This window comes from Desmodus rotundus, chromosome 9 (assembly GCF_022682495.2).
Source record: "Desmodus rotundus isolate HL8 chromosome 9, HLdesRot8A.1, whole genome shotgun sequence".
In the NCBI taxonomy this organism is placed as follows: domain Eukaryota; kingdom Metazoa; phylum Chordata; class Mammalia; order Chiroptera; family Phyllostomidae; genus Desmodus; species Desmodus rotundus.
In genome coordinates this window covers 92,308,680-92,325,340 of record NC_071395.1, presented here as the reverse complement: position 1 = coordinate 92,325,340, position 16,661 = coordinate 92,308,680, and the positions used below count along the sequence as shown (strand labels likewise).

Sequence of the window (16,661 nt, the reverse complement as noted above, 5' to 3'; positions counted from 1 at the left end):
ATATACATGTTTTCATAGCTGAAATCTAGGCTCAGAGTTAAAAACGTTCTCAAGGTCACCTATGTGAGAGGCAGGACTCCGAACCATCACCATGGAGTATTGCATGTGGTGGCAAGTAGGTTTCAAAATATATGGAAAGCAATGTGGTGCTGAATCGCTGGGCACCTCACCTCTCTGAGCTCTTCACACATGGGTCAGTCAAAACACTTCTCCCCAGGGTACAAGCAGGCAATCGTATTTGGCTTAATGCATTACTTGCACTCAGTGAGTCGGTGCTGAGTGACTGGTGAAAGCAGACGGGTCTCATGCTGCCCAACTAAAGCTACAGACAGCACAGGGCACACCGGGAACATGGGCTGAGCCTGTTTGTTCAGGAGCACTTGCTCCAACAGACACAGAATCAACCAGTGTATTCCAGAAACTTCACCCCAGCACTGTTTTCTGGATCCTAGAGAATGGGAATAGTGGCCATTATAAACGAAAGTAAAGATCTCCTCTTCCTCCAAGCCCCACGCTCCACACGACAGACATACTGGGAATACGGAAACCAACGCGCGTCATTCCAAACCGCGCAGTTCTAAGGGAGCTGCTCCTCAGCACCTAAGTGTGTGAACTGCTGATTTTTTGCACTGTATTGTCTTGTACTCCTCGACAGTCACTGAGTTGAGAAGTGATTAAAACACTGCAGATATTTAAGGCACAAAATGAGGCTTAAACAAAGTAGAGATGGAATCAAAATTCCCAAGCTCTTTTTTTATTTGCAGCAATATCAAACCATCCATTTACAAAGTTTCTGGTCTCCCATCAGCTGGAATTAACTAGGGGTGTCTTTGGGATGGATCATGTAGTTGTTCGCACCCACTTTGGTGGATACGAGAAAGGAACACACCTGGCACCGGAACAGAGGGGTGGCGGCATACTACTCCAGCTGGAGGCCAGCAGGATCGCCAAGCATGCCACCTGCACACTTAGTGGAGGAAAGGAGGAGGGATGCTCTTCATTTGTTTTCAAAGTCAATTCATTTGAAAGAGCAAACAGTCATCATTAAGTCATATGTATTAATCACTTAGACCTTAAGACTGAGACACAATTTTTTTCTTTTTCTAATATCCTACCCTGAAATAAACTTACCAAAAAAATCTCCAAGATTTAGTACAAATGGTACAATTCACACTTGCTTTCCTCTTTCCTTTCTTTAGACAAACACCAAATAAAATGCAGGTGTAAGATGAAATACAACTGGTTAGAAGCTGACTTAAAAAGTTACATGACTCCTAAAGAATCTAAAACAATTATGCTTTTAATGTGAGTCTATTTAAAATAAAACGTTTGGGTACTGCTTTTTAATAAGGTAACAGTCATACTGCTAGAAAGTCCCTGGGTGGAAAAAAAAGATTAAGAACAACCTTTTCAAAACCTACAAGGCCAGTTGCTTATACTTTATTCATTTAGCTGTGGTCATGGAGAGCATCCCAATTTTCCATAAAATCCTCCTGCCTATGCTGCAATATCATGGCATAAAAGATTCAAAGCACCACTAGACAGAGGACAGGGTTTTTGCAGAAATCATAAAGCATAAACCATGATGTTGGGTCATGTGTGAATGGGAACATTCGGCATGGATGGTCAGATGAGAGATACCAGAATGTCAGACAGCCCATCGACTGCTGTTGCCATGAGAGTCAACAGTCAACATCAGTCTGATAAGCTACCCGACAAGGTGGTACGGCCATGGAGATGTCACAACGATGGGCACGACAAGCAGACACTCAGGCGGGGTTTGATAAAACCGACCAGGCACTTGTGGCCGGTTGAGATTCACACCCAGTTCTACCCTCAACGTAATGTCAGTACCAATCTTCCCTAAAGGGAAAAAAGTGAAATTGTTTATTTCCTTCCCAAGCAAAACAAAATGACCAGGTTAACTAGAAACATCACAAAGGAAAAATCACAGGACAAAACTGAAAAGGTCAAGTAAAGTAGGTTACATATAAATTTCTGTTAAAACCAGAGTACACACTGAGCTAAAATTAACATGTGAGAAAAGTGTGGGTTTTTAAAAACAGGTTTTCTCTCTCTCTCTCCAGTGTTTATTTGCATACTACCATCTCTCCTGTTCCCACAAACCAAGAAATCCCCTCACCACGCCAATTCGTAAGTCGCCATTCATTTCAGCAGTGTGCAGCTGGCTGCCCGACTCCAACCTAAACAAAATGCCTGGTGGTGTCCCTTTCCGTGCAAGTAAGTGAAGGCTTAGGAAATTAACGGTTGTAGGTGGGTTTGGTAAGGCTGCCATTCAGTTGGTAGAAGCTAAAAGAAGCAAAAAATCAAAACGCTCAAGAAAACGAACACAATTTTGGAATGATCAAAGAGGTCTTTATAAAGTTTTTTTATGACTTCATTCTAAATATACAGAATAAAAAATGGCGTCAGCTCATTTGAGAGACACCAATCAGATTTTCCTTATACTGTCTCAAAATTTAAAGATCAATTTCCCAAGAGGGTGTGCAATGCATCATAAAATGGCCTTTTTTGCAGGTGGGAGAGGAAGGGCCGGGCAGGATGGCATATGAAATTTCACCATGATAGACATGCAAGACTGTTATCCCATCTAATAATTATATACATTTTGATGACTTAGAAAAACAAAGCAGTTACTTGTGATAAGCCTAAAAAGCTTGACATAGTTAACATACTTAGGAACTTTTTTTTGTGGTGTCCTGAATTCTTTAATTGTATGATGTGGGCCTTTTGAAAGCAACAAATAAAAGGCCAGTTTCTGTTAAGTTTGCTGCTGAACATCACATTCCACCCTAATAAAATACAACGTGAATTGAACTGAGGGTGGATACCTTACCTTAACACACAAAGGAAAAGTATGTCAGTGCAAAATACGGACTAAACTGCTTTCAAGAAAAAGAAAATTAAACTGATACAGGATGGAAAAGGGAATTTTCTTTCCTAGTCTGGAGTCCTCCCAATTAAGGTAGGACCCATCCATTCTCACTTCTGCTGTTAAAAAGCTCTTCCTGCTTATTTAGTTTTCTCCTCTGAGTCCAACCGCTGCTGGATTCTTTTGGCATAGCTTTGTGCCATGGAGTTAACGATAGACAGGATGAAGTAACAAACCATCACCACGACCAGCTTCTCAAACACCCAGGACAGCCAGTTTTCTCCCTGCAGGAATAAACGCAGAATGATCGAGAAACGCTTCATCATTTCAGTAGGATAAAGGGGATCATCTACAATGTTTTAAGGAAAAGAATGTGAACTTGGGAACTATAACCTATAAAGTATAAACAATTAAAGATGAAAAGTTTCATGTCTGTAGCTACCCTGAAATCTACATTCAGGCCTTTTTACATCCAGTTATTAAAATTTCACTTTGTCGGCTACAAAGTCAACGTTGACTCATGGAGTTTAGAACGGGGTGAGTGTGAGGTCATCGCTTGTCTTTTACTTCATAAGAACAAAGCCTTTGATTAAATTCTACTATGTAAAGTCACCACACAGACACTTGTACGGGATGGTGTCAAGATAGTTATACATTCTTGTTCCAGTATCGGGAGCAGCTTTTAAAATATAAATGTTTATCTAGTCCTGAAATCATGTTTGGTCAACTGAGGGCAGCAAAGGGCCACGCAGAGAGCAGAAGGCCATCAAAAGCACACACAAACAACCCCCACTGTGCTGCCTCGAGTTTCCCATTTCAGCTTACTGCTTACTCATCCTCTTCCAGCCGGCTCCCTTTGTCCCGGAACTGTTTACAGAAAAGGCAGGCTCAGTGTAAGTTAAAGTTTTTATGTTCAGCTGTACTAAGAGCCTTAATTTATTAAAAATGATTGTTTTCCTATCTCTAAAAAGAAAAATAGTGCAAAAAATGAAGGGAGATGTTCGAGTGACCTCAGGAAGTCCAATACTTTGTTATGCTATAAATCGCAACATTTTAATCCATTCAGGAAGTAGACTCGCTAAATCATTTAAGATCAAGGCAGCAACTCACTCTACATAACAGATCTATTATTTTCCACTAGCCCTACCCTTGTTTTGGGGAGGAGATGTACAAAACAGAAGTTACATTTTCTGATTCAAAGACAGATCTACCAGTTGAGTAAACAGAGCCACAACTTTTGTTCGGGAAGACTGTCTGGCACACAAACCTCAGTCTATTTGTCTAAAAATGCTGTGAGTGCTGAGAATGTAATTTCAGCCTAAAACTGGGGGCGAAGGCTGGAGGGGAGAAAACAGAGGCAAGTCTCACCTGTGGTGTGCCCGTCTCGCCTCTGTGGTGAAGCTTCTGCCGCTGGGCCTCCAGGTACTCCTGGAATGGCTTCTGCAGAGATGGACCTATGCCGGGGACAGCACTGGGAGCAGGGACAACAACCCAAGGAAAAAGGTACATTTGGGAAGAGAAGAAGGAAAAATGTTAAAGAAAAATCCACTTACCGCCTGGATTCAAAAAGCAGGGATTGGTAGAAAGAGAAAAAAAGTAAAACTATCAGCAGAGCTGGCGAAATCTTGTGAACTCTTTTTAGTAGATAAAAATTTATGTAGTAGATAAAAAATTCTCCTTTAACAACTCCTGAAAGGAGAATCATCTCTCCCACCAACATGTGTGGGAGAGCACACAAGCTCAGCTCCCTGCTCCCAACAGAGTCGGTCCGCAGTGGAGCGAGCTCCGTGGAGGATGTACTCTGGGGTGGTACAGAGAGTCAAATGAATGACTTCTGAGAAGTCCCACATTTATCACCAGCAGTTCCTGTAAGAACTGGTTTGAACCGATTAATAAGGAAATGACTTATGCTTGTGTCATTCCTAGTTGAAAAAGAAACTGCCCGCCCTCTCTCTGACTTGTCCCTTCTGCTCAGAGAGGGTGGTACTTTTTCAGTCTAAGTCCTTATTAGGACAATCTGTGCGTCATCCCTTTCCAAAAAGAATGCATTAGCGAATTTGAAGGCACCTCCCACCAGCCAGAAGTCAGTGATTAACAAAGGGACAAAGAAGGAACTCTGAACCTGGAATCACTTCAGGGTTTATGGCAGGTGGTGTGTTGCCCCACTGCGTGTTCTCAGATGATCAGGATAGGGATCTCCGGTAAGTCCAGGTACTCAGAGCTCCCTCTCACCCAGAATCAGAGGAGGCAGCGCTGCTAAACCGGTTTGGCAACTGGAGCTACCGGACTCCCGCTTTAGAAATGCTTGCAGGCATTTTAAAATGGTAACTTGGAGCAACTTAGAAAACCAAACACCTCTCTATTTTCTGTGCCCTTTAATACCCCGTTATTTTCCCATCTGTCGTAATAGGGCTAAAAGGTAAATAAGCCCAGTCTCTTTTCTAGGGCCAGCAAAAGGCATTTCAACATGCGCCTGATGCTCTCCCTTTTAAGTAACTAGATTAATCTCACCTCATTTCTAGAACAATTCAGTTGCTGCTTTCTGTAATCAAAAGCAGAGGGGTCGAGGAAGAGAACATTTTTGCTATTGTATTTACCAGAAGCTGACAAATATAAAACTCCTGGCAGACACTTTTCTTTAATTACTTTAGTTGCTGACCACCAAACACCTAATGGAGTCCTTATTTTGTGTCCAACACTAACCAGTACTATGGCGGGGATACAGTCCAAGCCCACAAGAGACCTAAAATCATTATAGGGATTCAACACACATGTACACACACACACACACACACACACAAACTGATTTGGGAACAAGAGTTTACAAATCCCCACTAAATTTATTGGTATAGAGTTACATTGCAAAAGAACTGGAAGGAGAGAGCAGTGTGGGGTGAAGCGGACCTTGAATGAAAACTGAAGGATATGTGAAAGGCCCTGAAGAGTCACACGTAGCAGAGGTTGTGGCTGCACCGACTGGACCAGGAGACCCGAGTGACAGACACCCAGATGGAGAAGGGCGAGGCCTCCCACCCCACAGCCTCAGTCTCTGAGTGCCCAGCGGCAGGACCCAGAGCTGTGCCTGAGCTGTGCTGCGGTCACCAGAGACGCTTTGGGGGAGAAAGGGGCAGTGGCAGCACCACAAACTTTCTCTTCACAAGGAGAAAGTTTCGTGCAGTTCTTTATATAATGCAAATACCTCATCCCTTTACACTCGAAACAAATCACATCACTACAAAAAACAATTCTACTGAAATATACGTAAAAATTGGCATTGAAGACTGCAGATTTGTAAGAACTTTCCTTCAGAAACTGATTCATTCACACTTAATGCCTATGCCTTTTTTTTTTTAAAGATGAAAAACACCCTTATTTAGAAAGGCTGCACTGATTGTATGCTAATTTAAACAGCTAGGCTGTTCGACAAACGACTTGAAAAGTCCCTTTCCGAATGTCCGCCAGGATTGGGTCCCGCCACATGTGTCCTGTTCGCGCTTCAGACCTCTCTGCCTTCCGAAGGGAGCTGAGCAGAAGCGGGGCTGACAGTTCCCCTCAAACCCTTCTTGGGCTCTAGGGTCAAGTAATTATTTAAAGAGAAAATTAAGAACCAATATCCAAAGGCTAGGAATGTTCTAACTTTTTGTTTTTGTTGTTGAGGGGAATGAGGGAGGGACCAGCAGCAATCATTCTAGATTCCCTTCAAAATAATTTGAAAAGATAAATGATTTGCCATTGGAAGTCCGCTTTGGCTGACAGAGAATGTATGTCATTACATATTTACAAGATATGCAACTTTCAAAGAATTCTCCTGGGCTAATGCTGAGATTAATTTTTCAAGGTGCTATGGAGTTATACATTTTGGGGGTTTTTGGTGGGGTGGGAGCTGTGGTTTCTCATAAGAGACTAGGAAAATAGTTGAAAATAGAGAAATTAAAGGTTTTTATAGCAACACTATCATGAACAGATGACACACGATCTCAATAAATCTAAAGAAGTTAATGCATTTGAAATTTAGATATTAAGTGTTATATAAACAACTATCACATCTTCTTAACCTGTTTAATGTATTCATAAACTTTAGTTTTTCATTTTCTTTTCGCTAGCTCTACAAACAATGGCTTAGGCCAGATGCCTCAGCTTAGACAAAGCATGCTTATATTAGTTTTCTGAATTAACACTCAAACTGTTTTAGTCATGGACTAGATAAAAAGTAGAACCACAGCTGTCACTACTAATATGCATTTAAGGGAAACTACACCACCAGCCCACAGCTTCATCTTCAAGTTATTTTCAAACAGCAGGCAAGAGTCCATTCTGACATTTAAGATTAGTTTTATATATATGTATAGGCTGGAGGAATAACCTGCATCACAGTTCAGTGGGTTTTTTATAGTTGGCTTAGGAAATAGCTAAAATGCTATTATCTAAAGCCATCAAATTCAGAGCACCCGGTGCACCTGGCTAGGCACTCTCATCTCAACCCATATAGTGAGTTGAGAGTTCCTAGTGGTGGAGTCCTCCAGGTGCTGATTAAATTCAGGAGTATTACAGTTTTGTGATATAGAAGAATATAAAGTAGGAGGATCACAAACACATAGAACTATTTTTCAGTCAACTATTACACTTAAATATGCTTAAACTAGCCTTCTAAATAGCCACTTTCTCTAGGGGAGAAAGCTGAAAATGAAAAAAAAAAATAGAAAAGAAATACAGAAATTGATCTCATGTGCTTTTTCTTCCCGTAGACCTTCAACGTGGTGGGTGGAAAATGCTTTTATCTTTTTTTGTGTGTGGATAATAATATCTTGAAATTTATTTTCTTGGCACACACATTTTTTGAGTGATATAACTCATTAAAAACCAAATTTCTAACAAATTATTCTAATGGCAATTTCTGAACATTTGTTACCCATTGTAATAAAGGAAAAAAAAAAACCCTCAGAAAATGCAAATGAAAGAGCAGGGCAAAAAGGAAAAAAAAAAAAAATAACACAGAAGTCCAAACCCATTCAGAGCTCAAAAGCAGTTTCGTGGGAACAATGTTTTGCTGTGCTGACGTACCTACGTATCAATAAGATACCTACGTATCTTGTTTCTTGTTACAACAGAAACAAGACAAACTTCTTGGCAAAATTCTGTCAAGGGCCCTGACCAATATGCAAATAAAATCTATTATTTTTTTCACAGTTTTTAATACATATGTGACTCTGCTTCTGGAAATCACTTATCTGGTAGGAAATCTGTCTTAAATTCTGCCCATATCAGTCCATTAAAGGTGTGTGTTATTCTCTGTATGCACAAAAGCCAGAAAACCTTCCGGAGGAAGCACCTCGATCGGAGGAGGCTGCATGGCCTGTGGGGGGTGTGATCATACCAGGTTTTCACAAGGCTTAAATTTTCATGTGCTCGTTAGTCCAGAGCGCACTCCCATTCCAAAAATTCATCGGTCATTATTGCTCTTGTTTTCAAGGGACCCCTCTCAAACTGTGTAACTCTGAAACTGGCTCACCAGACACGAGACATACACCATGTGATCCACTCTTCCATCACAGAGAGTCATCAAACTAGGGCTTGCTATTAGAAGGCCTGAAATTTTCCTGTTCGTGATTCTGTTTGGATTTTTCCAGCCAGGTGTATTACTTTTTGTTACTATGTGTCAACATACAACTGTGGCACAATGCTTAATAACAAAGAAACATGAACTTTAAAAAATGGATTTGTCTTATTTTTTTAGCCCTATTTATACAGGGCCTATATAAAGGTTAAGCAGTTCAAATGCCTAAGGGAATTAAAATTTTTATTTAATATAGGCTTTTTTCCTTTCTTAACCACTGTTTTGAGGATCTTAGCATTAATGTGATCATGTAAGTTACACTGGCTTTCCAGAAAAGTGACATGGGGTCCTAGTAAGGTCATGGGGTAAAGAACCTTTATCTTTCTTAGCAGAAGGCGGGGGCACGTGGCCTTTCACCTTTATTTCACTGTTTGTGAAGTACTTGGAGGCTGATTTATTTAACACACCGCTGATGATTAATTATATTGTCATATAGGGTGTGATTAGTTAAACCTTTGAAAACTTATAAATGTGAAGAAATGTTTTTAGAATAAGATTCAAGTCAGGAGTAGTATAAAAAGGAAGGGAAAAGGATTTAATCAATTCTACAGCTGCTATATAATTCAGAAAGCAAAATAGAGATCTTCTGAAGTAAACCTTTTGAAGTAAACTACCAGTGGTTTTATTTACTCATTTTTTTAGAAAGAGGGGAAAGGTGAAAGAGGGAGAGAAACATAGCTGTGCAGAGATACACTGACCGGTTGCCTCTCTGCATGCCCTCAATCAGGGACCTGGCTGGCAACCAAGGCACGTACCCTGACCGGGAATTGAACCAGCAACCTTTTGGTTTGCTGGCCAGTTCTCAGCCCACTGAGCCACAAAAGCCAGAGCACTACCAATGATTTCTTTAAAATTTTATTGATTTTAGAGAGAAAGAGGTAGAAAGAAAGCGAAATATTGACTTGTTCGACTTATGCACTCATTGGTTCATTCTTTTTTTCTTGTTTTGTGTTTTTTAATTTATTTTTTATTGTATTTTTCCCATTACTATCTATCTCCCCTATACCCTCCTCCACCTCCACAGTCACCACACTGCATTGGTTGATTCTTGTATGTGTCCTGACCAGAGATCAAACCCACAACCTTGGCGATCAGAACGATGCTCTAACCAACTGAGCTAACAGGCCACAGCCATGACCAGTAGTTTTGATAGTGGCTTTTAAGGGCAGAGAAGCCTAGACCAATGGTCTAAAAACATGTGTATTTTTTAAAATCCTCACCCAAGAACATGGTTATTGATTCCAGAGAGAAGTGAAGGGACAGAAAGAAAGAGGGAGAGAAACATTAATGCTCAAGAGATACATCAATCAACTGCCTCTCGCACACGCCACAACTGAAGACTAAACCAGCAACCCGGGCTTAGGGCCAAGGTTTGAACCTCGGGAATGAACCGCGACCTTTCGATTTAAGGGATGACGCTCCAACCAACTGAGCTACACTGGCCAGGGCTAAAAACATTTTCGATGTATGTATATAATACTTATGTGAACAATAAATGCACAAAGACAAACTTAAAAGGATAAAATAAAGGTAAAAAATTTTAAATTATTACTTAAGTTTTTAATTGAATTTATCGGGGTGACAATGGTTAATAAAATTACATAGATTTCTAGTGCAGAATTCTGTAATACATCATCTATATACTGCATTGCATGTTCACCACCCCAAGCCAAGTCTCCATCCATCACCATTTACCTCCCCTCTACCTCTTCTAAAAATTAAAGTACTGCTGCCTATGAGGGCTTTCATGCTATCATTAGTGACTACTATTTCAAGGCATATTATACACTTGTCCTGTGTTAAGATTGGTAATTTCTAAATATTTTGGCTGATTTCTATATACACATACTAGGAAAAGGTGAGATGCCATGCTGCAACTTTTTCTGTTGTTTCTTGTGAGTGTATTTGTATTATCTTCCTTCTACTGTTTCTTTATAGAAAACTCTTTAATCCACTTGTCTATGAGGATTAGTTTAGGTAAAAGGAGGAAATATAAGCTATTAATCTGATTAATGAGGAGAGAAAAAACTCAGTAAACTGCAACCTGCTCACGGTAAGCGTCCTTTGTACTGTGGAGCGACACTCTTCCCCCAGCCCGTCCGTAATCCACGGCGGATGACCTTCTGGCACGGGGATGGAAGGGATGTCCGTTAGACTGATGGTAAGCTGTATTCTCCATGTATGTACAGCCAAATAATTTTTTTTTTTTAGGTTAGAGACATCTTTTTTTTAAGGTTTTATTTTATTTATTTTTAGACAGAGGGGAAGAGAGGGAGAAAGAGAGGGAGAGAAACATTAATGTGTGGCTGCTTCTCATGTGGCCCTCACTGGGGACCTGGCCCGCAACCCAGGCATGTGCCCTGACTGGGAATCAAACGGACGACTTTTGGTCCATAGCCCACGCTCAAACCACTGAGCTACATCAGCCAGGGCCAAATAAATTTTATTATGTGTGCTACTGTAATAACATTACACACGTTATAAAAATACACAAAAAGAAAATAACAAAGATTAAAATAAATATAAATAAAGTTCTATAATTTTAGTTCCACTCTAAAGAGAAGACCACTGGTTTAGACCATCAGCTAAACTGCAAGGGGTACAAATATTATACTTTGTTCGCAAAAGGTAAAAAATATCTTAAGGCTTATTTAGCAGACCAACTCATTGCAGGGTTGCTAGGTAATATATCAGAGGAGGAATATGTATATTTCTACAGAGATGTGGGCTGGCTATCTCTTTTTTTGCTCATCCTTCTAATAGGCCTTTAGAATTTGGAAAGCCAAGCCTCAAGGGTCTGAAACCCTGGGCCCACAGTTAAAGCTTATGTTTCTAATGAATATCAGGATCTTCAGAATTTTCTTGATTGGGTGGGGATTACTGCGTGTAAATCAATACACTGAATTTATCCTGACTCCAGAGAAATATTCTATCAATTGAGATCTGGCCCTGAGCATAGGAGTAGAGCTCTAAATAGAACATGTTCCTTTTCTAGACTGACTCTTCTGCTGCAGGGACTGAACCGTACTATATGATACTACTTACTACTTACGGTACTACTAGGAGAGGCTTTCAGGGATGAAATAAAAGCTCCTTATCGTACTCCCACTACATCATTTGCACAAAAGAGGCAATGGCAGTGTGACAGAAGTTCAGTAACAAGATGGACCAGAACTTTTCTTTCTTGATAACAGTCTTAAAAATAATTCTTTGTATTCAGAAATGTCACATTTTAGTCAAACATTATAGAGTTACAATTTCCTCCCCACCCCCAAGGCAGTGATCTAAACAGGCTTAACGGTTAGTATTTTAATGAGTTGTCATTTCCTGTCTGATAAAGATTCTCACACTATTTAACCACCAGTTTCCCTGGGGCCCAACCAGTACTGGAGTTCTATTCATGGTGACTCAGAATGGATCTCAGACTCCTGCCCTGATTCACCGGTGATAGGTCGCCCTCTGAATGAAACTCTTTCCTCCTAAGGTAGAATGCTCTGGAGAGGAGGGAGGGGAGACTTTTATCACACAATCTTTCTTAAGAAGCCAAAGGCCATCATGCTGTCCTCAGAGATTAGAGAAAGAAAAGAGAGAGAAAGAGAAACAAATTGGTATCTAATTAACTGAAGAATATGACAAGGAAATGAACTGATGCTAACTGCAAACCAACTTATATTTAACCTTAGTAATGATGAGATTCAGTAGTCCTGTGTGACTTGAATGAAAGTGTTATAAATTTTCCCATCTAATTGAATGGAGAATATGAATCTTTGAAGCTGATAATTATAAGAAAAAATATTCTACTTGCATTTGGATCTGAAGTGTGGTAGCCCACCCAAACCAAGTTCCTTTATATCTCAGGATCTTGGAAGAGTACGATAAAATAAATTCAGAATAAAAATTACGCAACAATCTAAGGCTTTCTCATTTTTACAAGCTTGGGTTGATGGTCTCTGGCACCATTTAAAATACACTGTGATTCAACCTCAGGATTTAGAATGAAAACGTCTTGCATTTCATTCACATCTGTGCCCTTTTCAAATTATTAAAACCTCTTTTGTACTCAAGTTAGTCCATTGTGTGCTAAGTCGTATTATAAACACATGACACCTTCCATTTCTTAGAGGCTGTGTAGAAGGAAGACCACCGCTTTATCTAGAAACATGAGGTATATTGTTGTTACTGCCTCACAGCATATTTCTATTACAGGCACCTTTCAAAAAAAAAAAAAAAAAAAGTGCAATTGCCCTTGCTTTTGAACATTTGAAATTGTTTTCTGTAAGAGTCAGAATGAAGGTAAGACCTCCTTATAATTAGCAGCTATTCTTTGAAATATGCTATCACTAAAGGGAAGCTTTTGAAAACAAAACCTCATTTCAGCATTTAGACTTGAGCAGTAGGAGACAAGCTGGCATTTATGCTAATGAATGAGGCCAGTGTTAAAGGAGTGGTCTATAAGAACCAAGTAAAAGTGACTGGCTACCAAAATGAAATCTTTTCAGCTCTTGAAAATGACAGATTGGCAGAAGATCTATAGGTGATAAATCAATCTGTGGCTAGTTTGAAGACCCAGTGAATTATAGGAATAAAATCAGCAACAGGGACTCACAGACCAAAAGGTCAAGAATAAAGAATTGTTTGCAGAATTTTAACTTTAAGGTGACATGGCATGGAAGCTGATTGGCTTTGAGATCATTCAGAGTGGTATGACGATGAGTGGGTAAAAAAAGTGAGGTTAGTGACTGGAATTCAATGTCATCTAAGAACAATCCAATTATTCCAACCATTACCGAGGCAGAAAATCACTAAATGAAGTAGATCAGAAAAAAAAGTCATGATTTCTTCCATCAAAGAACTTACTGTATTTTGCCATGTATAATATGTTCCCATGTATAATATGTACCCACATTTTTGGCCTAAACTTTCAGGGAAAAAATCTTTTAATTTTTTAATTCATTTTTTTGTTTGTTTATATTTAAAAACAAAACTGATTATCATATTCCAGGGCATTATTTTACATACGGATATCGTTTTGATTTCTAGAGTTACACTTTTAACACACAAGCACAAATAAAAGAATTAAAAACCTTTAAACATATACGGAATTAGTATTGCCCATGTATAATGCTTACCCTTATTATTCTCTCAAAAATTTGGGCAAAATGTACACATTATACACGACAAAATACAGTAATCTAGTAGGGTGATAAAAGAAAAAGATACATATAAATCTATAGTACAAAACCAGTAGGTTTCTCGAAGTAACACCCGTAGTAACTACTTTTAGCTGCGCCAGGTACATACACTTGTGACTCCCTATTAGATCCGCAAAGCAGCCATTTGAAACTGACACTGTTGTCCAGATTCTCAGCTTCAAGCAGATTACTTCACTGCCTTCTATAGTGCTCCCCGATGGCCTTCTTTTTTACCCCTGGAACAGTGTGAGCTCATGAAATGCTGATTTCCAACCCACATCCTTCCTTTCATTCATTTCTGTTTTCCATCTCTACCTTACTAGTTTTCCCTCAGCCTAAAATACAAAAATGTCTCTCCAAATAATGAATGAATGAATTCATGGTGCCAACAAATATTTACCGAACACTTAAAATGTGCATGACCTTGGCCTGCCTTTTCCTTTACCCAACAATTCTATGCAATCCAATATAACTGAGTTTTAGTTTTCATCATTCTACAGAAATGCTCTAATTATGGTTAATGGTAACCTCCTAATGTTAGGTTGGCCAAAAAGTTCGTTTTTTTTTTTCTGTACGATGGCTCTAGTAGCGTTTAGTTGTCTTTAACTTCATTTGAAACAATTCTGTTACATTGTATTGTGACAGCTGTCAGGTCAACATGCATAAAAAAACTTATCAAAAAATTGGTGAATTTTTGTGTAGACATTTTAATATTGATGATGGAAGAAAATACACAACATTTTCGGGATATCATGCTTTATTTTTTCTTTTCTTTATTTTTAGAGAGAGGGGAAAGGAGGGAGAGAGAGTGGGAGAGAAACATCAATTGGTCGTCTCTCACAGGCTGCCAACTGGGGACCTGGTCCGCAACCCAGGCATGTACCCTGACCAGCAACCTCTCAGTCTGCAGGCCAGCACTGAAGCCATCGAGCCGCACCAGTCAGGGCACTTTATCAGTTCAAGAAAGATAAAAACTCAACTGCAATTCCAAAAAAAAAAAAGATTTATGCAGTGTATGGAGAAGGTGCTGTGACTGATCAAACGTGTCAAAAGTGGTTTGTGAAGTTTTGTGCTGGAGATTTCTCGCTGGACAATGCTCCGTGATAGGGTAGTTGACAGTGATCAAATAAAGACATTAATTGAGATCAACATTATACCACGTTGGGAGAGAGCCGACATACTCAAAATGTCCAAATCAATAAAGTTATTGGTGAAAATGAAAAATGTAAAAACAAACAGAAAAGAGAAAATGAAAAATGTGTCTTTTATTTCATAGAAAAAGCTAGACTTTTTGGCCAACCCAATACAATGTCCATTTCTGACCTTAACGGTCTAACTCCAGATTTCCTCTTTAACCTTTAACTACGTTGCCTCCCAATATCAGTAACAAAAATATAGAAGAGTTAAGACTCAAATAAGATAAACTACATGAAGAGGGCATGAAAAGGAAAGCATTTTCAACAAAATAAAACAAAATTCAACTGAGTAAATTTTAAAGATCTTATTGGCTTTATTTTACAATTCATGGGTCAGACAGCAATCCATCTAGCAGAGAGAAAGGAGCTCTGGCCCTGGATGGGTGGCTCATTTAATTGGAGCATTGTCCCATACACCAAAAGGATGTGGGTTCGATTCCCGTTGGGGGCACATACAAGAGGCAACTGATCAATGTTTCTCTCTCACATCGATGCCTCTCTCTGTCTCTCTGTCTCCCCCTTTCTCTCCCTTTAAAATCAATAAACATATCCTCAAACAAAGATTTTTTTAAAAAAAGAAGGGAGCTCTGAAAAGCTGTATAAAATGAAATAAGTCTTTTACAGGCAGGACAGAACAAGAAAGTTACTAGACAAAAAGTGGATAGTTTCAGGCAAAGTCACCTTCCTTTGAGGGATGGTAGAGGTCCTTCAAGCAGGTTATCTTTCTATTGCTGACCAGGTAATTACAGATTGACAGGTTTAAGATTCCACTCCTGGGAGAGGTTGAAACTGTAATTAAGTTAGGTATTAAGTCTCAGTTTGGTATCATGGACTTAGCACAAGTGACTCCATTTAGGCCTGTTGTGTCTTTCTCTTTTTTAAAATTTGGGGGGCTTTTTCATAAAAAAAAAAAACAAAAACAAAACCAACAACGAAGATTTTATTTATTTTTAGAGAGGGGAAGGGAGGGAGAAAGAGAGCGAGAGAAACATCAACGTGTGGTTGCCTCTCACATGCCCCCTACTGGGGACCTGGCCCGCAACCTAGGCATGTGTCCTAAACTGGGAATCTAACCAGTGACCCTTTGGTTCACAGTCCAGCATTTAATCCACTGAGCCACACTAGCCAGGGCTGTTGTCTCTTAACACTACCTAAATTACAGAAGATTATGATAAAGTCAGTGTGTATAACTGAATCTCAGCAGCTGAGGTCTTAAAACCTATGTATCCTTTTTCAGTTAATACAAATATTTGTATTCCACACTCCTGTGACTTTTCCTGATTATTTTACAATGATCAAAGTCAAAGGCGATGAAGTACAAGCACCATTTTATATTTTAAAATGAAAGGGTAGATCTTCTTTCTGTAGAAGAAAAAGTCTAGGCCAACATAGCTCATTCTGACCACTTGTTACAGAGTGATGAACAAGAAACAGTATTAAGATTCAAACATTAATTACTCACTGGTTAAAATGATCTCTGTTGCCACAGGCAAGTCTGACTCTGAGGTCAAACATTAAGTTAACTCAGAAATAGGAGACAGCAAAGAAGAGCGTGGAACATTCTGTGTCTGGTAAAAAGTCCCTGCTCCAGCCAGCCCCACCCCCCAAGTTCAATGACTGAGTTATGGAAACTTTCTTGTGTGGTAAAACTGGAGACTTTGTCTTCTAATAAGACCCTGGCAACCTGACAATGAGCCAATGTTCTGCGTATGGTTTGTTATGGATCATACACTTATGTTATTTTCCGGAAGTTCTCATCTCTCTTT

The 16,661-nt window shown here is 39.5% G+C and overlaps 1 protein-coding gene across 3 annotated transcripts in view; it reads right to left on the bottom strand.

The window, feature by feature from the left end:
- Positions 1-2,354: 2,354 nt before the first annotated feature.
- Positions 2,355-16,661, bottom strand: part of VMP1 (vacuole membrane protein 1) — a 108,032-nt gene continuing 93,725 nt past the window's right edge. For all 3 annotated transcript variants that reach the window (XM_024573282.3, XM_024573283.4, XM_045182244.3), the window contains exons 11-12: positions 4,262-4,364; positions 2,355-3,177 (exon numbers count right to left, since the gene is read on the bottom strand). In XM_024573282.3, coding sequence (XP_024429050.1) covers positions 3,034-3,177; positions 4,262-4,364 — 247 coding nt within the window. In that variant the 3' untranslated portion in view covers positions 2,355-3,033. The remainder of the gene's footprint in view (positions 3,178-4,261; positions 4,365-16,661) is intronic.